Raw genomic sequence first — 22,245 nt, 5'->3', positions numbered from 1 at the left:
ATCGTTGATTTCTCAGGGTTTTCTAGATATAAGATCATATCATCTGCAAACAATGACAGTTTTACTTCTTCTTTTCCAATTTGGATGCCTTTTATTTCTTTGTCTTGCCGGATTGCCCTGGCTAGCACTTCCAGCACAATGTTGAATAACAGTGGTGACAGCGGGCATCCTTGTCTTGTTCCTGATCTTAGAGGGAAGGCTTTCAGTCTCTCACCATGGAGTACTATGCTGGCTGTGGGTTTTTCATATATGCTCTTTATCATGTTGAGGAAGTTTCCTTCAATTCCTACCTTTTGAAGTGTTTTTATCAAAAAGGGATGTTGGATTTTGTCAAATGCTTTTTCAGCATCTATTGAGATGATCAATTGATTTTTCCCTTTCGAGTTTTTAATGTGTTGTAATACATTGATTGTTTTTCTTATGTTGAACCATACTTGCATGCCTGGAATGAACCCCACTTGGTCATGGTGTATGATTTTTTTAATGTGTCTTTGGATTCGATTTGCAAGTATTTTGTTGAGGATTTTTGCATCTATATTCATTAGGGAGATTGGCCGGTAGTTTTCCTTTTTTGTAGCATCTTTGCCTGGTTTTGGTATTAGATTGATGTTAGCTTCATAAAATGAGTTAGGTAGTGTTCCATTTTTTTCAATGTTTTGAAAGAGTTTGAGTAAGATTGGTGTCAGTTCTTTCTGGAAAGTTTGGTAGAATTCCCCTGTGAAGCCATCTGGCCCTGGGCATTTATTTGTGGGAAGATTTTTGATGACTGATTGGATCTCTTTGCTTGTGATGGGTTGGCTGAGGTCTTCTATTTCTTCTCTGGTCAGTCTAGGTTGTTCATATGTTTCCAGGAAATTGTCCATTTCTTCTACATTATCCAGTTTGTTGCCATACAGTTGTTCATAATATCCTCTTATAATTTTTTTAATTTCTTCAGGATCTGCAGTTATGTCACCTTTTTCATTCATTATTTTGTTTATATGGGTCTTCTCTCTTTTTGATTTTGTCAGTCTAGCTAGGGGCTTGTCAATCTTGTTGATCTTCTCAAAGAACCAACTTTTGGTGATATTTATCCTCTCTATTGTTTTTTTTGTTCTCTATGTCATTTATTTCTGCTTTAATCCTTGTTATTTCTTTTCTTGTACTTGGTTTAGGATTGGTTTGCTGTTCATTTTCTAGCTTCTTCAGTTGATCCATTAGTTCTTTGATTTTGGCTCTTTCTTCCTTTTTAATATATGCGTTTAGTGCTATAAATTTCCCCCTTAGCACTGCTTTTGCTGCATCCCATAGGTTTTGGTATGTTGTGTTCTCATTTTCATTCGTCTCTATATATTTAGCAATTTCTCTTGCTATTTCTTCTTTAACCCACTGATTGTTTAGGAGTGTGTTGTTTAACCTCCAGGTATTTGTGAATTTTCTAAGTCTCTGATGGTTATTGACTTCTAATTGTATTCCATTGTGGTCAGAGAATGTGCTTTGAATAATTTCAATCTTTTTAAATTTATTGAGGCTTGTTTTATGTCCCAGCATATGATCTATTCTGGAGAAAGTTCCGTGAGCACTAGAAAAGTATGTGTATCCTGGTGATTTGGGATGTAATGTCCTGTAGATGTCTGTTAAATCTAATTCATTTATCAGATTGTTTAGGTTTTCAATTTCCTTATTGGTCTTCTGTCTGGTTGATCTATCTATAGGAGAGAGTGATGTGTTGAAGTCTCCCACAATTATTGTGGAAACATCAATTGCTTCCTTTAGTTTTGCCAATGTTTCTCTCATGTATTTTGTGGCACCTTGATTGGGTGCATAGACATTTACGATTGTTATTTCTTCTTGCTGAATTGCCCCTTTTATTAGTATGTAGTGGCCTTCTTTGTCTCTCAAAACATCCCTGCATTTGAAGTCTATTTTATCTGAGATTAATATTGCTACACCTGCTTTCTTTTGGCTGTAGCTTGCATGAAATATTTTTTTCCATCCTTTCACTTTCAGTTTCTTTGTGTCCCTGTGTCTAAGATGAGTCTCTTGTATGCAACATATTGATGGTTCATTTTTTTTGATCCATTCTGCGAATCTATATCTTTTAATTGGGGAGTTTAATCCATTTACATTCAACGTTAAAACCGTGAAGGCATTTCTTGAATCGGCCATCTTATCCTTTGGATTATGTTTGCCATATTTTTCCCTCTCTCTATTAATATCCTTTATTGTACCCATACCGAATCTCTTTAGTACTGAACCTTTCTCCAAGTCTCTCTGTCCTGTGTTTGTTTCTCTGTCTGTAGGGCTCCCTTTAGTATCTCCAGTAGGGCAGGTCTCTTGTTAGCAAATTCTCTCAGCATTTGTTTGTCTGTGAAAAATTTAAGCTCTCCCTCAAATTTGAAGGAGAGCTTTGCTGGATAAAGTATTCTTGGCTGGAAATTCCTCTCACTCAGAATTTTAAATATATCGTGCCACTGCCTTCTCGCCTCCATGGTGGCTGCTGAGTAGTCACTACTTAGTCTTATGCTGTTTCCTTTGTATGTGGTGAATTGCTTTTCTCTTGCTGCTTTCAGAACTTGCTCCTTCTCTTCTATGTTTGACAGTGTGATCAGTATATGTCTCGGAGTGGGTTTTTTTGGATTTATTCTATTTGGAGTTCGCTGAGCATTTATGATTTGTGTATTTATGTTGTTTAGAAGATTTGGGAAGTTTTCCCCAACAATTTCTTTGAATACTCTTCCTAGACCTTTACCCTTTTCTTCCCCTTCTGGGACACCAATGAGTCTTATATTCGGATGTTTCATATTATCTATCATATCCCTGAGGTCCATTTCGAGTTTTTCAATTTTTTTCCCCATTCTTTCTTTTATGCTTTCATTTTCCATTCTGTCATCTTCCAGGTCACTGATTCGTTGTTCAACTTCCTCTAGTCTTGTACTATGAGTGTCCAGAATCTTTTTAATTTGGTCAACAGTTTCTTTAATTTCCATAAGATCATCCATTTTTTTATTTAGTCTTGCAATGTCTTCTTTATGCTCTTCTAGGGTCTTCTTGATTTCCTTCATATCCCGTACTATGGTCTCATTGTTCATCTTTAGTTCTTTGAGTAGCTGCTCTAGGTGTGTCTCTTCTGGTCTTTTGATTTGGGTGCTTGGGCTTGGGTTATCCATATCATCTGGTTTTTTCATATGCTTTATAATTTTCTGTTGTTTTTGGCCTCGTGGCATTTGCTGAACTTGATAGGGTTCTTTTAGGGTTTGTAGACCAGTTGAAGTCCTTATCTCTAATTTATCAGATCTACAGCTTCGTGGAGTACACTTTCTCTAACTAACCAGCAGGTGGCGTCCACGAGCCACCTGTTCTCCACAAGCCAGATCTCCCCTGCTTAGCCTTTTTGGTGAGTGGGGGAGTGAGTCTTGTGGGGCCCAATTGGTGTACCAAGCTTGCGTGTGTAGTTGGTGTTGCCTGCCCTGTATGTGGGGCGTGTTTCTGGGCAGTCGGGGAGGGGGGGTGGCCCTAACAATCAAATCTCCCTGATGATCCTAGAGTTTTAAAGCTACTGCAATAGTCTAATCCTTCAGTTCAGTCCTGCCACAGTTTGTCTCTGCTACTGACCCACAAGTCTTTGGTATTGGCATATGGCTCCTGAGACTTGCAAGTGGGCCCCTCTTCCAGGCTGTGCACCCCGGGTCCTCTGTTGAGGGATGACTGTGCTATGTCACAGGTGAGTGCCGTCCCCCCAGGGCAGTTCTGGGCTGCTGGGCTGTGTTGGGAGGCTCCCAGTCTGCTCAAATGATGGCTGAATGGGGCTCTGTTAATTCACACTGCTCCCCCTTCCCAGCTCTGGGACATTCAGCTGAGGTTGCAGGGAAGGCTAATGTCCACGCCCAGTTTTGTGGTGTGTGCCTGTTATTTGAAGCACTTCCGTCACACTGGGTTGTCTGGGGCAGCTCTGGGCTATGGGGCTGGCGATGGGCAGGAGTGTTTCCTGTCCACCAGGATGGTGGCTGTGAGCGGACACCCCCCTTTTCTTGGGAAGTTGTGTTGTTTAGTGAATTTTCTCAGCCACTGGATTATTGCCTTTTGTCTCAGAGCTCTCTTAGTTCTGCTCTTGACTTGACGTGCCCAAATTTCAATTCTTTGAAGCTTTCTGTATTGAGCTTCTTAGAGTAATTGTTTTAGAAAAAGCAAAAAGGATTTAAAAAAAAAAAAAAAAAAAAAAAAAACGGCCCTCCTCAGAGATCTAATGGGTTATTGAAATGCTAATAGACAAAGCAACCAGGGCCATTAAGGAAAGGTGCACAGGGCAGAGAGATCAGCCTTGCTTCGGGATTTGCATATGCGCCTCAAGGCCTGATCTCAGCCCTTCCCCTTTCTGTGTTCACCAGAGCTCCAAAAATCCTCTGTTTTTATTTTGGAGTTTTTCATGTTGTTTTTTTTCTATGCCTGTCTCCTCTCTGCTGGGCTGGCTGCTCTCAGAGTCTCTGGTGTCTGGTCTCAGTCTATCTATGGTTGGAGTTTGAATCAGTAGAATGAGTTTCCGATAAGAGCAGCCACTGCAATTCTCCCTTCTCCTTCCTGGAGCTGACAGCCCCTCCTCCCCCGGGACTGAGCCTGGCAGGGAGGGGCGCGGGTCCCCTGGCCGCAAAAACTTACAGATTTCGCTGATCTCAGCAGTTCCACGTTTTCATGAGTGTTGTATGAAGTATGCCCAAAGACAGATTGCTCTGTGGTGTCCAGTCCATGCAGTTCCTGGCTTTTTACCTACTTTCCTGGAGGAGTAACTAAAACATACAGCTCACCAGTCTGCCATCTTGCCCCGCCTCTCCTTCAATTTTAAGAAGAGCTTATCTAGATAAAGAATTCTTGGCTGACAGTTTTTCTCTTTCAGAATACTAAACATGTCATACCACTGTGTTCTCACTTCCATGTTGCCTGCTGAGTGGTTATTGCTTAGTCTTGTGTTGTTTCCCTTATATGTGGTGAATTGCTTCTCTCTTGCTGATTTCAGAAGTTTTTCTTCTTCAGCATTTGACAGTCTGATCAGTATGTTTCAGATGATTTTGGTTGGATTCTATTTGGAGTTCATTAGGCATCTTTGATTTGCATATTTATGTCATTCAGAAGGGTTGGGAAGTTTTCCCCGACTATGTTTGAAACACTCTTCCTAGCCCTTTTCTCTTCTCCTTCTGGGACACCAGTGATTCTTATATTTGTTTGCTTCATGTTGTCGATTATTTCCCTGAGATCCATTTCAAATTTTTAGATTTTTTTTCATTGTTTGTTCTTTTGTGTGCTCATGTTCAATTGTTCTGTCCTCAAGTTCACCTATCCTTTCTTCTGCCTCTTCAAATCTGCTATTGTGTTTCTCTAGTATATTTTAAATTTGATCAGCAGTATCTTTTATTTCCATAAGATGGGCTATTTTTTAAAAATTTACTCTTTCAAATTCTTCTTTTTACTCTTCTAGGGTCTTCTTTTTAAAAAAAAATTTTTTTAATTCAGTTTCATTGAGATATATTCACATGTCATACCATCATCCACAGTGTACAATCAACTTTTCACAGTACCATCATATAATTGTGCATTCATCACCACAATTAATTTTTGAAAATTCTCCTTACTCCAAAATAAAATAATAATAAGAAGAAAAATAAAAGAACACCCAAAGCATTCCATCCCCGTGTCGCACCCTATTTTTCATTTAATTTTTGTCCCCATTTTGCTACTTATCTGTCTATACACTGGATAAAGGGAGTGCGCGCCACAAGGTTTTCACAATTATGCAGTCACACCGTGTAATCTACATAGTTATACAATCATCTTCAGGAATCAAGGCCACTGGTTTGCAGCTCAAGAGTTTCAGGTATTTCCTTCTAGCTATTCCAACACTGAAAACTAAAAATGGATAGCTATATAATTCATAAGAATGCCCTCCGGAGTGACCTCTCTGCTCCATTTGAATTTTCTCAGCCACTGAACCTTTAGTTTGTTTCATTTCGCTTCCCCTTTTTGGTCAACAAGAGTTTCTCAGTCTCATGATGCTGGGTCCAGGCTTATCCCTGGGAGTCATGTCCTGTGTTGCCAGGGAGATTTATACCTTCTAGGGTCTTCTTGTTGTCCTTTATGTCTTTAGCCATCTTGTTGAAGTTGTTTTGGAGATTTCTTTGTACTTCTTTAATTAATTGCTCCACATTTTGTGACTTTTCCAGCTTTTTAATTTGTTTGTTTGGCTTGTTCATGTCTTCTAAATTCTTCAAGTGCTTTTTGATTTTCTGTTGGCTTCGGGGCATTTGTTTGTCTTGAGGTTATTTTGGGAAATGCATGATTATTTGAGAATTTATATGTAATTTGACAGAGCTACAGTTTGCTGGAGTGCAGTTTCCCTATCCTACCAGCAGGTGGCATTCTTTTATTCTTAAGTTTGTCTTCTCTGAACTTCTCCTTTGTGGTGGGCAGAGTCCAAACTGGGTGTGGAACTAATCAGTGTACCAGTTCTCCGTGTGCACTGGGGACTGCCTGCCCTGGGGGTGTGATATGATCCCTGTGCATTTCAGCAGGGAGTTTGCTTAAGGGCACCTTCTAGATCAAATGTGCCCTTTCCGTGCCTGCCACACACCTGCGATGCTCTGAATTATGGGAGGGGCTCCTGATGTTTCCGTATGGCACCCTCTCCTATTCTTGCTTTTTTCTGGTGCACTCCCCAGTCTTCTGTGGGAGGAGTGTAAATGCTGCCTCCTAGGTTCGCTCACGGGAGCTCCTGGCCGTATGGATGTAGTGGATCACCTCCCCAGCTAACTGCCAAGGCGGGTGCACAGGACTGGAGAGCCACTGCTCACTCCGTTGCTCGGTGGCCGTCTTGCTGCTCTTGGCCCTGGGAGGTGTTCCCGGCCCTAACAAACTCACCCCATCCCTTGAGGCCCTGTCTCTCTGCATTTTTGTCTGCGTCTCCACCATGTACTGTAGGGTTCCCTCTATGGCCGGTTATACCCGAAAACCATGGTCCCAGGTGTTCTCTGGCCCCTCTCTAGTTTCTTTCATGGAGGGGAAGCCCTCTCTGCCATCTTCCCTGAAGTCCTTTTATTCATTTTTGTAAATACAAGTCACAAAGTTCCCAGGGTGAAAGCATCAATCCCATCTCTTCTACAGAATCACCTGCTCAGTGGGGCTTGCTGAGTCCAGGACCAGGCTGTGGGATTGTGGGTCTGGGCTTCTTTTCCCCAAGGAAACACATGGCTCTCTGACCCCAACCCCTTTTTCTCCCCACTTCCGTGTTTTTTCTCCCCTCACTCTGGGTCTTTAATGCAGGATTCTCCACCACCTTCTCACCCTCTGAAAGCTGTCCCTATTGCCGTGGCCGACGAGGGAGAGTCTGAGTCGGAAGATGATGACCTGAAACCTCGAGGTAACAGCCCCCATAATGGGAGAAGCTCTTGGGTCAGTCTTGGGGCCTAGCTGTGGGTTGGAAAGTTTTGGATCGTTGTCTCTGCATGCACTGTGCCTCCCTGGGCAGGGAAGGGTGTGGTGGCACAAGTGTGGCTTCCCTTCGAGTACCACTAGGACCAGCCTGTTTCTGACCTGAGTCCTGCTCTGCTGAAGTAACAGAGACCTGGTCGTCCTAGTCCCCACTTCCATCTCCCAGCTGCTCTGCACCTCAGCCTCCTTGTCCGTACAGTGCAGATAGTGAGCCTAGTTAGGTTGAGGGGTAAATGAGTCTGCATATTTAACATACTCAGTTAACATAAGCTCTTGTGGGTAGGAACCAAACGAACCAAGTTGGAAAGATTTCAGGATTGAAACATCCACCCATATCCTCATCTGATTGGGCCCTGGGGGCGGTGAGAGCCACAGTTCACCTCTAAGGTAAGGGTGAATTGTGAGGTTTCTTATCCAGGACTGGTCACTTACCTTCCCCTCCCCGGTGTGTGCTGGTTTCCTAGGCCTCACGGGCATGAAAAACCTTGGGAACTCCTGCTACATGAATGCTGCCCTGCAGGCCCTGTCCAATTGGTAGGTTCTCACCTCATCTGGGGGGAATGGTGGAGCCAGGAGCTGTCCCTGGCAAAGCCCTGGAAACACCAGCAGCTAAGCTGTGTTGTGCATGTTGTCCATGAATGCGTGTATGTGGTTATTATGCATAAGAATTCTTAAAAACATGCATGCCCTTTGACCTAGCTATCTCACCAATCAGAATTGATCCTAAAGACATGATCAGAGATGTTGGGAAATCACATGTGCAAGGATTTCCATCACTCTGTTGTTTATTGGAAACAATTTAAAGGTCCAGCCATGAGGGATTGGTAAGTTCATTGTAGCCCAACCTTAGAGTGGAACAAAAATATAGTCACTAAAAATGGTGCAGGACAATATTTATTGAAATACAAAGGGGTTATAGTATGGTAAGTGGCAGTGGGGAGAGGTTATAAAGCTTTGTGTGGTATAATCCTATTTTGGGGGGAAATATTAATTTTCATGTAGGGTAGGCTGTCAAAACTCCACAAGGCCAGGAATTTCTCCTATGCTTACATATTAGGGATTCAGTATATATGTGAATGAAGGAAGGAAAGAAAGAGTGGATTTGTGTACATAGAAAAACCTGGAAGGATATACCCCAAAATGGTCAGTGTGACTATCCTTAGGTATTAGGATTATGGTTGATTATTGTTTGCTTATCTATATTTTCTATTTTTTCTACAAGTGTATATTCTTGTGTAATAAGATAAGTTTTAAAAACGTAAGGGAAGGGGGACGGACTACAGGAGACTCCTTCAGGAGGGGTTCCCGTGCAGCAGGCTGATGGGTGGAGCAGGGGGAGCTAGTTCCTCTCTTGTTCGTGCAGCAGCAGTCCCCTGACCTCATGGGACCTCTGGTGGGGGGCTCACGTCTGACTTGAGAGAGGAAAGGGTGGGATCCTTTTAGTCATTTCTGGTCTAAGGGGCCACACTGCATGTACCCTCATGAGCACTCAGGGCTTTTGCTCTTTACCCAGCTCTTTCTAAACAATGCCATTTCCCTTTCTTTTCTCTTCTGATCTTGCTCACTCCCCTACCCCCAGCCCTCCACTAACCCAATTCTTCCTGGAGTGTGGAGGCCTGGTGCGCACAGACAAGAAGCCAGCCCTGTGCAAAAGTTACCAGAAGCTGGTCTCTGAGGTCTGGCACAAAAAACGGTGAGTCCCTGACCTTGGGCCGATGTATGGGGATGATACTATCCTATTGAGAACTTTCTTTGGGTTCTCTTGAGCCAAGTGCTTGTCATACTTTACCCTGTGTAGAATTTAAAGCAACTTTGAGGTTTAGAACATTTTCAACCCTCTTTTACCAACGGAAACGGAGGTTCAGAGAGATTTAAGTATCTTGCTAAAGTTCACACTGCTTGTGAAAGGTAGAGCTGGAATTTGAACCTGGCATTGATCCTGTCAGGTGGCCACTTTGCAGATGTGTGTTTTGAGGCCCAGAGACATGTCATAACTAGTCCTAGGTTTCAGTTACACCTGTGCACATTTGAAAGAATAAGCATAAGTGGATGGCTAGCATTAACTGGTCCAGGCTTCTAGAAGAGCAGAAACTTGGATCAGTTCAAAGTTGGGAAAAATTTAAAATGAGTGCATAGAAATATACTAAGTGTAAAAGCAGATTATAAAATAGTATGATACAATATAATAACAATTTTGTAAAAAAACAGTTTGTTTAAGCATATACTTGTATGTATTTTTGTATATGTGTCTGTATTTTTACAGAAAAATTTGGAAATTTTACGGGTAGATATCTCTGGGTGTTGGAATTTGTGGTGATGTTTCTTTGTTGTGCTTTTTTGAAGTTTTAAGTTTTTCATTAATGAACATGTGTTACTTTTGAAATTAGAAAAACTACAGTAAATATCATTTTTAAATGAAAACAAGTAACTTTTAAAGTGGACTTGTACTGGCCTAATTGGAAATGATGTCCCCCAAGTCAAGAGCTCTTTGCCTTGTTGACTTGACATTTTCTTTTTAGACCATAGAGGTGTGTGAGCCTGCTGAGGCTCCTAGCAGGGTAGGCACCTCCCAAAGTTTCTGTTAAATGCCGAGTCTGATCCAGCTTTACTGCTGCCTGCCTGCCCGCCTGCCTGTCTGCCTCCCTCTCATAGTATTGAGCTGCTCAGGGCAGGTCACCTGGACTAACAGGTTTGGTCTCCCAACAGCCCAAGCTACGTGGTTCCCACCAGCCTGTCTCATGGGATCAAGTTGGTCAACCCGATGTTCCGAGGCTATGCTCAGCAGGTAGGCTATCCAAGCTGCCCAGGGGACACCCAGGGCCATTGCCTATCAGGCCTGGCTTTGTAGCCAAAACCAGAGTGGAAAATAGCAACAACAGCTAACCGTTGCTAGGCCTATCTCATGGACCAGGTTCTCACTACCTAAGCATGTTATGTATGTGAAGACATTGGCGTCTCCCGCAACCTGTTGAAACAGGTACTCCTGGTGTTTTCTCCACTTTACAGAGGGAGAAACTGAGGCTTAGGCAGCCAGGTCACTTCCTGGGTGACATAGTTGATAAATAGCGGAGAGGAAATTTGAACTCAGTCTAACTCCAGAGTCTGTGCTCCTCAGCATTGCACTCAAAATGGCACACAGCTTTTGTTCCTCAAACCACAGGCAGAATTTCACTTTTATTCAATAAAAGAAAAAAAATTAAATAAATAAAAAATTAAATAAAAAATTAAATAAAATAAAAAATTAAATAAAAAACTAAATTAAATAAAAATAAATAAATAAATAAATAAATAAAAATATATATATATTGAATTCTAGAGAACCCCTTTGAAGTCACCACATCTTTTTATTTTATAAAATCTACCTTAGTTCCAAGCTAAGCTGGTAGTTCATGTGATCTGAGTCCCTGCCCCAAACTGCTGCATGGCCTGGGGCTCCACTGTTGGGATGAAGCATAGAGCTGAGCCTGTCTGGTTTATCTTTTCTGTTGACTGAATGTGGGGGTCAGGAATAGAACAGTGGTGATGTGAGGGATGCCTTCAACTGTCTCTTCCTGCCCACCCCTCCTACTTCCCCCATCCCTTCCTTGCCAGGGAGGCTGCTGGGCCTTTCTCTGCTCACATGCTCAATTGAACCTGTTCGGCCTGAATACCAGGCTCCTGCCAGAGAAACCCAACCCTACCAGAACACCACTGTTTCTGAGGAGTGGTAACATCCAAAGAGATTGAGGTTTTACTGCCTGCCATTTCTTAAGTGTTATTACATGCTACTTGATAGGTATGACCCTGTCTAATCCTCACAAACTCTCATGAAGTGGGCACTGATATCGCTTTTGTGTTATGGTAAGAAGTGAGGCTCAGAGAGGTTCTACAACTTGACCAGGTCACATAGTACTTAGCAGCAGAAATGGAATTAATTCAAACCTAGCTGAGCCTGTACTTCTCACCACAGCCCTACCCTCATTTTGTGTTCAAGGTACCCCACTCAGGCTCTCAGTGAAGACACTGGCAAGTAAAGGTCACCCAGCTGCAGTGTAACATCCAGCTGGACTCCAGAAAAAGCTTCTTTTTCCTGGTTTTCAGACGTAGTGAAGGGGATGTTATCAGAAACATAGGCTTACTATGGGCCACTCTTAATGGCCAAAGGATGCTTTCATGTTTCTGTATGGATTGGGATTTTGGCAGTGGACACATAATACTTTTGTTAAGGGAAGAACCAGAAAGAAAACTAGGTGGCATATCGAAGGCCTATTTCTTAGAACCTTTCAGTGCATCTGACATAGGATACTCGAGAACACTCTTCTCTTTTCTCCTTCCCCATCTCCCTAATTAATGCAAGATAAGAAAATGGTTAATTTCTCTGATCTTGGTGTCTGACACTTTGCCCAGGGAAATCTATCTAGAATCTCCTTTCTCTTTGCTAGAACTGTGAATGAGGCCCCTGTCTTCAGGTTTATGACATGAGGCTTAGGTATTTGTGTTCAGTTGCTGTATGACCCCATCTCGTGTGGGTCAGAAGTTGGATGTGGTAGCTATTTCTTGCAGCAGGGTCAGACTGTGAGGGCAGAGCTGGACTTGGAACTCAGGTCCTCCCTCAGTGACACAACACCACAGAGAGCCTCCATTTGTCAGAGATTGGCCACCATCATTACCGCCTAACCTTTTAAAGCCCTTCCTGTGTTGTGTGCACAGCTGTGGGCTGGGCTTGGTGGGCAGGCTGCCCCAGAGGTCTTGCTGCCCTGCTTCCTGCTGGGTTGGAGACCTAGTCCTAGGTTAGTCAGAATAAAATAGTCACTACTGTGATTTGAGCACTCAGCCAGCCTGTAAGTGGCAGCTTAGTCAGCATCTTCCACAGGTCTGCAGAGAGGTAGGATTGCCTCCAGAGTCTAGAATCACTTCACAGTGTCAAGATGGCAAAGGAAGGTGTGGGCACACAGGTAGCAGACTAGGGGGGACTTGGGTGCTGGGCATAAGATTGGGAGAGCAGGGAGAGTCCAGAGGAAGAATTGATAATGTAGTTGGCCTGCCTTGCTGGGTGGAATTGCTCAGTGTGGAGCACAGCTGAGTCCTCACATGTGCACATGCCCTGAGTGTCACTCTCCCTCATCGTTTCATGAGCCAGGGGCTCCCTGCCATACCCATTGGCCTGTCCTTGAGGGAGCAGAGGCTGTTAAAGCCAAGGCTGTGTCTATTAACAAATAACTTTAGTGACTGAGTGTAATAATACACCTCTCTCTCCTTCCACATTGAGTTTTTGAAGCAGAATTGCAGGTGATTAAGAATGTGAACTGTGGAGTTAGCTGGAACTTGGTTCAAATCTCAGCTCTGCCCTTTTTTAGCTGCTTGACCTGGGAGGAGTCCCTTAACTTCTCTGAGCCTCAGTTTTCTCCTCATTAAAATGGGTCTTAGGACAAAACTGCCTTGAGAGGGCAGCTGTGAGGAGTTGATTAGATCATCTGCACAGGGCACTCACAAGGTATTCGCTGCAGGGAAGTGGCTGGCATTCTCCTCAGCAGAAGTAGTGGGTGCTTGTGACCATTTCCTCCCAGCTCCCCGGGAAAGCTCTGTTGACCCAGCCTCTGGTTCCAGGACACCCAGGAGTTCCTGCGCTGCCTTATGGACCAGCTGCATGAGGAGCTCAAGGAGCCAGAGGTGGCAGCAACGGCAGCAGCAGTAACAGAGGCTCGGGACTCAGACTTGAGTGACACGGATGAGAAGCGGGAGGGTGACCGGAGCCCATCAGAGGATGAGTTCCTATCCTGTGACTCAAGCAGCGACCGCGGTGAGGGTGATGGGCAGGGTCGTGGTGGGGGCGGCTCTCAGGCTGAGACAGAGCTGCTGATCCCAGAAGAGGCGGGTCGTGCCATCTCCGAGAAAGAGCGGATGAAGGACCGCAAGTTCTCCTGGGGCCAGCAGCGTACAAACTCCGAGCAGGTAGATGAGGATGCTGATGTGGACACCGCCATGGCCGCCCTTGACAACCAGCCCACAGAAGCTCTGCCACCATCACCGCGTTCAACCAGCCCCTGCCGGACACCAGGTATCAGCCAGCCAGGGGCTGCCGAGGACTGCTGGGAGGGATCATGGAAACTACGTCCGCAGCCCCGTTTGCCAGTACTTGCTGTGTGCCAAGCACTGACACACAGTAGCCCACTCAGTCCTCCCAGCCACCCTAGGTGGATTCTACGACTAAACCCAAGTTAGGGGAGAAAATGGCCTTGGAGAGGTTAAATAATGTGTCCATATTCACCAAGCTAGTAAAGCCGGAGCTGGGGCAGACCCGTGCCCCAGAGCCCCGAGCCCTCAGTCGGAAAAGTGGAATGTGCAGACAGCTCCATCCTGGTATGTTTGCAGGAGCCAGGTGTGGGCACAGGACACAGGGGACACATTGAAGTCAGGCCTTAGTCCCACTAGGAAGTGCCAGCAGGTCCTCTTCCTGATTGGGCCCCAGACTTGGGGTGTGGTACCGCTGCCTGGTTGGCTGGCTTGGCTTCCCTGGTCCCCAGCACAGTCCCCTTTCTGCCCCCCAGAACCGGACAATGACGCCCACATGCGCAGCTCCTCTCGCTCCTGCAGCCCAGTCCAGCATCATGAGGGCCACGTTAAGCTGTCCAGCAGCCCTCCTCGTGCAAGCCCTGTGAGGATGGGGCCATCATATGTGCTCAAGAAAGGTTCGGAGGAGTGGGGCAGAGGGGTAGATCAGCACAGTAGAGCTCAGGACTGGGAGTGGAAATAATGCCTGTGGCTGGCACTTTTGAGTACTTGTTGCCACGGACTGGGCTACATACTTTTCACACAGCATCTCTCTGAATCTCATAATACCACAAGAACGTGAGTGGGGTAGCCCCAGTTTACAGAGGATGATGCTGAGTGAATTACATACCCAGTCACATGACTTAAAAAGGTTTGGCCCCATGTCCTGGCAAAGGAAGCCCCAGTGCCCATCCCTTACCCCAGACAGACAGGTGAAGGCTGGGCCTAGCCCATGCTGTGCCCCAAGCCCAGGTACTGACTGCAGGCAGCCGGAGGCGGAAGGAGCAGCGCTACCGCAGCGTCATCTCGGACATCTTTGATGGCTCCATTCTCAGCCTTGTGCAGTGTCTCACCTGTGACCGGGTGAGTGCCTCTGGAATGGGGAAGGACATATGGGCTGCCAGCAATACTCCCTCCAGTTGGGGATGGGGGGATAGGTTCTCCATCCGGTGCTTCCTATCTTTCTCCAGGAAAGACATTTCTTCCCATGTCTAGAGCTTGGAGAACAGGCCCTCTCCCCAGCATCTAGCAGCTGATGGCTGGGGTTTGTGGTGCAGATGTTGCTTGGTTCTGGCAGGGATCATTCTGGAAGGTGGAGACTAGGCTGACCTTTTAACCCCACAGGTATCCACCACAGTGGAGACATTCCAGGACTTGTCGCTGCCCATTCCTGGCAAGGAGGACCTGGCTAAGCTCCACTCATCAATCTATCAGAATGTGCCGGCCAAGCCGGGCGCCTGTGGGGACAGCTATGCCACCCAAGGCTGGCTTGCCTTCATTGTCGAGTATATTCGACGGTATACCCACTTTCCTGCCCGATAGGGAAATAAGATGGGCTCTGGTCTGGCTTTCCTGGAACTCACTGTCTGGGCAGGAAACAGGCCTTAAGGACCAAGTACAAGTGTTTGCAGGGACTAGGGGCAAGTGAAGGGAGCTTTACCCTGGGCTAGGGCTAGGGAAGGCTTCCTTGAGCCTGAAGGATGCACAGGAGTTAGTTGAGTGGGAGGGGGGTGGAGGTTTTTCCTTGCCCACATTCGCATTTCCTGGTTTGGATGGTCCTGTTCTGGGAACAAAGGATGAGCCTGTGGAGTTGGTAATAGTAGGGAAGGTGACAAGAGGCAACTAGAAAGGAGGGCAGTGACTGGAGTGCACAGGCCTCACCCTGTGGGGAAGAGCAGTGGGCAGCTCTCCTGGTCCTCACTACATATGGTGGGGCATGCTTTGCTTGTACAATGTCAGGAGCCCTTGCAGCTACCCAGAGGCAGGAGCATCATGATCCTTGGCCCCTGGACACATAGCTAGTGACTGGTGGTACCAGGGTTTGATGCTTGGACCCATTTCACCCCCTGTGCCAAGCTACCTCTCAGGCTTTTCAAGGTCCTTCTGGGTCTCAGGCCTGGAGCAAACCTTGGCCCAAAGTTCCCCCAGGTCTTATTTTTTGTTCAGGCCCTGGCAGTGCCCCCCACCCCCACCCTCTTTGTGTTTCCATAGGTTAGTGATATCCTGTACCCCTAGGTGGTTTTGGGGGCCTGTTGTCACCCTAGAAGACTGCCTTGCTGCCTTTTTTGCTGCTGATGAGCTGAAGGGTGAGTAGACTGGGCTGGCTGGGCTGGGGATTGCTGGGAACCCCTGAAGGCTTTGGGGGACCTTGTTTTGATTCTTGCGCAAACATGCACTATCCACTCCTCAGGTAAATGTACGGTTAAGGGTTTATGTTATACACCATCAGATTTTGCTTCAACAGTTGGTCAAGTTAGTATCTGACCCCTGCCACCAGTCAAGCTGGGTCTCAGGCTATGTGCTCTTCAGCCCCACTGCCTAGGAGCTCTTGGTGCTAACCTATTATTTTTTTAATTTAAATTTTTTTATTTTGGAAAACTTTGAAACTTATAGGATTATACATATTTCAAAAATAATGTAATCCCCACACAGAGAACTCTGACATACCTCTATACCCCAATACCTAGATCTACCGATTTTAACATTTGTCCACATTTTAAACCATTCTATCTATCCATCAATATATCAGTCCACCTGTCTATCCATTTATCTGTCTGCCTGTCTATGTATCAATCCATTTCTGAACACTTGAGTGTAGGTTGTATACATCATGTTCCTGGAACACTTAATACTGCTGTGTACATTTCCTGTAAAGAAGGATATTCACTTTTATAACTACCTTAAGTGCAGTTATCAAGTTCAAGAAACTCAATATTGATATAAAACTTACATTCTATATTTCTATTTTTTCTTGTGTCCCAGTAATGTCCCTGTGAGCTTATTCTCCTCCCTTGCTAGATACCAATGTGGATTGTGCATTGCATATTAAAAAAAAATTTTAATACAGTTTTATTGAGATATATTCATGTATTCTACAAGCATACACAGTGTACCAAGCATTCACAGTACCATCATACAGTTGTGCACTCATCACTAGAATCAATTTTTGAACATTTTCCTTACTCTAAAAAAAATAAAAAAAGTAAAAATGAACACCTAAAACATTCCATCCCCCATCCCACCCTATTTTTCATTTAATTTTTGTCCCCATTTTCGTACTTATCAGTCCATACACTGGATAAATGGAGTGTGAGCCATAAGGTTGTCACAATCACATAGTCACATTGTGTAAGCTGCATAGTTATACAATCGTCTTCAAGAATCAAGGCCACTGGGTTGCAGTTTGACATCTTCAGGTATTTCCCTCTAGCCATTCCAACACACTTAAAACTAAAAAAGGATATCTATATGACGCATAAGGATAACCTCCAGAATGACCTCTTGACTGCATTTGAAATCTCTCAGCCACTGAAACTTTATTTTGCTTCATCTCTCTTCCCCCTTTTGGTCAAGAAGATTTTCTGAATTCCATGATGCTGGGCCCAGGCTCATCCCCAGGAGTCATGTCTAACATTGCCAGGGGAATTTACACCCCTGGGAGTCAGGTCCCACACAGTGGGGGAGGGCAGTGAGTTTACCTGCTGAGTGGGCTTAGAGAGAAACAGGCCACAACTGAGCAACAAAAGAGGTTCTCTGGGGGAGATTCTTAGGCACAATTTTAAGTAGGCTTAGCCTCTCCCTTGCAGTAACAAGCCTCATGAGGGAAAGCCCCCAGATTGAGGGCTTGGCCTACTAAATTGGTAGTATTTTTATTTTCTGCCCAAATCACTTTGAGATGTATAGGAATTTCACCCTAACCTGTACAAACCCACAAGATCTCACTTCCCATTCAAAGCTCCATGTACTTCAGGTGTTCAAACAAACTGACCATACAAGTTAAATTATTTAGTGTGCTACAGAAAATACAGATCCTGCACCAAAGAAACATCTCTTTCCTTTGTCTCAGACAGATGTTGAAGTTTTAAAACATAGTCAATATTGTCCTTTACCCTTTGGCCTGAGTTGCCTTAGTCCTAACCAGATCTGCTTCATTCATGTCTTTAATTGAAGTCTAAACTCTTTTTCAGTTTTTTTTAACTGTTGCCGTAGGAGGTAATACTGACATTCATAGCTGCTGAGCTCTAGTTCTGAGTTTCAGTTGTCACTCAGATACCCAGAGTTCCAGAGACTGACCATGTTATACACAAATAGCTCAGCTTCTCAGAATTTAAGGATAACCATTACAACTTAGGAATAGATGTGACTACTGTAAGAGCTTACAATCTAGGGACCTTTACATTAAGCCTTCCCCTGTTAACCTGTACTGTAAGATTCAATTCTCTGAGTTTGCACATTGTAGTTAGTCCATATTAGTTGAGGCATTATAATGTTTGTTCATTTCTGGTGTACTTCACTCAAAATGCTGTTCTCAAAATCCATTCACTTAGTTGCATGACTCACAACTTCATTCCTTCTTGCAGTTGCTCAATTTTCTATTGTATGCATATACCACAGTTCACCATTCTGCTCATCAGTCTATGTGCTCTTAGGCCATCTTCATCCACTGCAGATCTAGAATGCTGCCACCATAAACACCATTGTGCAGATGTCCATTTGTGTCCCTGCTCTCAGATCTTCCAAGTATATACCCAATAATGAGGTTGTAGGACCTTATGTCACCCACATACTTAGCTTCTTGTAGAACCACCACACTGTCCTCCAAATAGGCTGCAGCGTTCTACGTCCCCACCAACAGTGAAAAGGTACATCCCTCTCTCCAAGTTTTCTCCAGCTCTTGTATTGCTCTGTTTAACTATTTTCCCTGCAATTTTATAGAGATGTATTCACATACCATACAATCATCCACGGTATACAATCAGTTGTTCATGGTATCATATAATTGTGCATTCATCACCACAATCAGCACTTGAACATATTCAGTACTCAAAAAAAATAAAAAAAAAGAGTGATAAAAAAGATAAAAGAAAAAACAAAATACAACAATAAGGTCAGACAATACCACCACTACCAAGAATCCCATACTGCTCCCTTATGTCTCCCTCTCGTAGACATTTAGCTTTGGTATATTGCCTTTGTTACATTTAATGGGAGTATATTAGAATGTTACTGTTAACCATAGACTCCAGTTGCACTGATTTTATTTTTTTGCCAATACCATCCCCTTTTCAACATCTTGCAAGGTTGACATTCATTTGTTCTCCCACTTGTAAAAACATTTTTATATTTGTATATTTAATTACCATCATTGACCATTCTAGGTTTCACTAAGTCGTACAGTCCCAGTCTTTATCTTCTATCTTTCCTTTTGGTGTCATACATGTCCCCCGCCCTCTTCTTTCAACTTCACTCACAGACATCTTTGATCAGTGTACTTACAGTATTGTGCCACCATCACACAGTATTGTGCTATCCATTTCTGGATCTATACCATCAATTCTGTTGAACAATCTATAATACTTCAGCATCAAATGCCTGATCTCTACCCTCTTTCTATGTCCTGATATCCCATGTTCTCAGCTTTAGCTCTCACAGTTTGCTCATTAATGTTAGTTCATACTAGTGAGACCATACAGTATTTGTCCTTTTGTTTCTGGCTAACTTCACTCAACATAATGTCCTCAAGGTTCATCCACGTTGTTATATGTTCCTTGACTTTGTTCTGTCTTACAGCTGCATAATATTCCATCATGTGTGTATATACTACAGTTTGTTTATCCACTCGTCCATTGATGGATGTTTGAACTGTTTCCATCCTTTGGCAACGTGAATGATACTGCTATAAACTTCAGTTTACAGATATCCGTTCTTGTCTTAGTTTTCAGTTCCTCTGAGTATATACCTAGTAATGGAATTGCTGGATCATATGGCTGTTTTATACTTAGCTTCCTGAGGAACTGCCACACTGCCTTCCAGAATGGCTGTACCCTTTTACATTCTCAGCAACAATGAATAAGTGTGCCTCTTTCTCCACATCCTCTCCAACACTTCATCCTCTCCAACACTTGTAATTTTCTGTTTTTTTTTTTTTTTTTATAATGGCCATTGTAGTAGGTGTGAGATGATATCTCACTCTGGTTTTGATTTGCATTTCCCTAATAGCCAGTGAAGTTGAGCATCTTTTCATATGCTTTTGAGCCATTTGTATTTCCTCTTCAGAAAAGTGTTTGTTCATGTCTTTTGTCCATTTTTCAATTGGGTTGTTTGTCTTTCTGTTGTTGAGTTGTAGGATCTCTTTATATATTCTGGATATTAAACCCTTAACTGATATGTGGTTTCCAAATACTGTCTCCCATTGCATAGGCTGCCATGTTACTTTTCTGACCAAAAAAAGTGTTTTATTTTGAGGAGATCCCATTTATCTATTTTTTCTTTCATCGCTTGTACTCTGGGTGTAAGGTTTAGTAAATCACCTCCTGTCACAAGATCTTTAAGATATTTCCTTACATTTTCTTCTAGAAGTCTTAGTATCTTAATGCTAATGTTTAGATCTTTGATCCATTTTGAGTTAATTTTTGTATTAAGTGTGAGATAGGAGTCCTCTTTCATTCTTTTGGATATGGATATCCAGTTTTCCAAACACCAGTTATTGAAGAGGTTGCTGTGTCCCAGTTGCATTGGCTTGCCTGCCTTATCAAAGATCAATTGTATGTAAATGTAAATCTGAACACTCAATTCGATGCCATTGGTCGGTATATCTATCTTTATGCCAGTACCATGCTGTTTTCACCACTGTAGATTTATAGAATGCTTTAAAGTCAGGTAGTGTTAGGCCTCCCACTTTGTTCCTCTTTCTGAAGATATTTTTGGCTATTCAGGGCACTCTGCCTTCCCAAATAAATTTGGTTATTGGTTTTACTATTTCTGTGAAGTAAGTTGTTGGGATTTTAATTGGTATTGTGTTGAATCTATAAATCAGTTTAGGTAGAATCGACATCCTAACTATATTTAGGCTTCCAATCCATTAACGTGATATGTTCTTCCATATTTTTAGGTCCTGTTTGATTTCTTTTAGCAATTTATTGTAGTTTTCTATGTATAGGTCTTTTGTGGCCTTGGTTAAGTTTATTCCTAAATACTTGATTATTTTGATTGCAGTTGTAAGTGGAATTTTTTCTTGATTTCCTCCTCCTGTTGCTCATTGTGTATAGGAACACTACTGATTTTTGAGTGTTGATTTTGTAACCTGCCACTTTGCTGTATTCATTGATTAGCTCTAATAGGTTTGCTATAGGTTTTTCTGGGTTTTCTACATATAAGATCATATCACCTGCAAACAGTGAAAGTTTTACTTCTTCCTCTCCAATTTGGATGCCTTTTATTTATTTTTCTTGCCTAATTGCTCTAGCTAGAACTTCCAGCACAATGTTGAATAACAATGGTGACATTGGGCATCCCTGTCTTCTTCCTGATCTTAGAGGGAAAGCTTTTGGTCTTTCCCCATTGAGTGTAATGTTAGCTGTGGGGTTTTCATATATCGCCTTTATCATATTGAGAAGGTTCCCTTCTATTCCTATCCTTGGAAATGTTTTCATTAAGAAAGGATGTCGAATTTTATCAGATGCCTTTTCTGCATCGATTGAGATGATCATGTGGTTCTTCTGCTTTGATTTATTGATGTGGTGTATTACATTAATTGATTTTCTTGTGTTGAACCAGTCTTGCTCACCTGGGATAAATCCCACTTGGTCATGGTATATAATGCTTTTAATGTGCTGCTGGATTTGATTTGTGAGTATTTTGTTGAGGATTTTTGCATCTATATTCATTAAAGAGATTGGTGTATAATTTTCTTTTTTTTAATTCAATTTTATTGAGATATATTCACATACCATGCAGTCATACAAAGCGTACAATCAGTTGTTCACAGTACCATTATATAGTTGTGCATTCATCACCAAAATTAATTTTTGAACATTTTCATTACCACACACACAAAAATAAGAATAAAAATTAAAGTGAAAAAGAACAATTAAAGTAAAAAAGAGCACTGGGTGCCTTTTTTTTTTTTTTGCCCCCATTTTTCTACTCATCCATCCATACACTGGACAAAGGGGAGTGTGATCCACATGGCTTTCCCAATCACATTGTTACCCCTCATAAGCTACATTGTTATACCATCGTCTTTAAGATTCAAGGATTCTGGGTTGTAGTTTGATAGTTTCAGGTATTTACTGCTAGCTATTGCAACTCATTAGAACCTAAAAAGGGTTATCTATATTGTGCATACAAGTGCCCACCAGAGTGACCTCTTGGCTCCTTTTGGAATCCCTCAGCCACTGAAACTTACTTCATTTCATTTCGCATCCCCCTTTTGGTCAAGAAGATGTTCTCCATCCCACAATGCCAGGTCTAGATTCCTCCCCAGGAGTCATATTCCACATTGCCAAGGAGATTTACACCGCTGGGTGTCAGATCCCATGTAGAGGGGAGGGCAGTGATTTCTCCTGCCAAGTTGGCTTAGCTAGAGAGAGAGGGCCACATCTGAGCAACAAAGAGGCATCCAGAAGGAGACTCTTAGGCACAATTATAAGCAGGCCTAGCCTCTCCTTTGCAGTAACAATCTTCCCAAGGGCAAGTCCCGTGATAGAGAGCTCAGCCCATCAAACTGCCGGTCCCCAATGTCTGTGAGCACATCAGCAA

The 22,245-nt window shown here is 43.3% G+C and overlaps 1 protein-coding gene across 16 annotated transcripts in view; it reads left to right on the top strand.

The window, feature by feature from the left end:
* The window catches only part of USP20 (ubiquitin specific peptidase 20), a 92,237-nt gene that overhangs the window by 52,037 nt on the left and 17,955 nt on the right, over positions 1-22,245 (top strand). For 14 of the 16 annotated variants that reach the window (XM_037851299.1, XM_037851295.1, XM_037851286.1 and 11 more), the window contains 9 exons: positions 7,288-7,384; positions 7,920-7,989; positions 9,035-9,148; positions 10,162-10,240; positions 13,042-13,492; positions 13,983-14,123; positions 14,453-14,568; positions 14,830-15,002; positions 15,697-15,791. In XM_037851299.1, the coding sequence (XP_037707227.1) occupies positions 7,288-7,384; positions 7,920-7,989; positions 9,035-9,148; positions 10,162-10,240; positions 13,042-13,492; positions 13,983-14,123; positions 14,453-14,568; positions 14,830-15,002; positions 15,697-15,791 (1,336 nt within the window). The remainder of the gene's footprint in view (positions 1-7,287; positions 7,385-7,919; positions 7,990-9,034; positions 9,149-10,161; positions 10,241-13,041; positions 13,493-13,982; positions 14,124-14,452; positions 14,569-14,829; positions 15,003-15,696; positions 15,792-22,245) is intronic. The other 2 variants (XM_037851293.1, XM_037851292.1) reach the window with 2 other exon arrangements.

The sequence above is a fragment of the Choloepus didactylus genome, chromosome 10, assembly GCF_015220235.1.
Source record: "Choloepus didactylus isolate mChoDid1 chromosome 10, mChoDid1.pri, whole genome shotgun sequence".
In the NCBI taxonomy this organism is placed as follows: Eukaryota; Metazoa; Chordata; class Mammalia; order Pilosa; family Megalonychidae; genus Choloepus; species Choloepus didactylus.
Note: the sequence above shows the minus strand (reverse complement) of the source record. Positions and strands in the feature narration are given on the sequence as shown.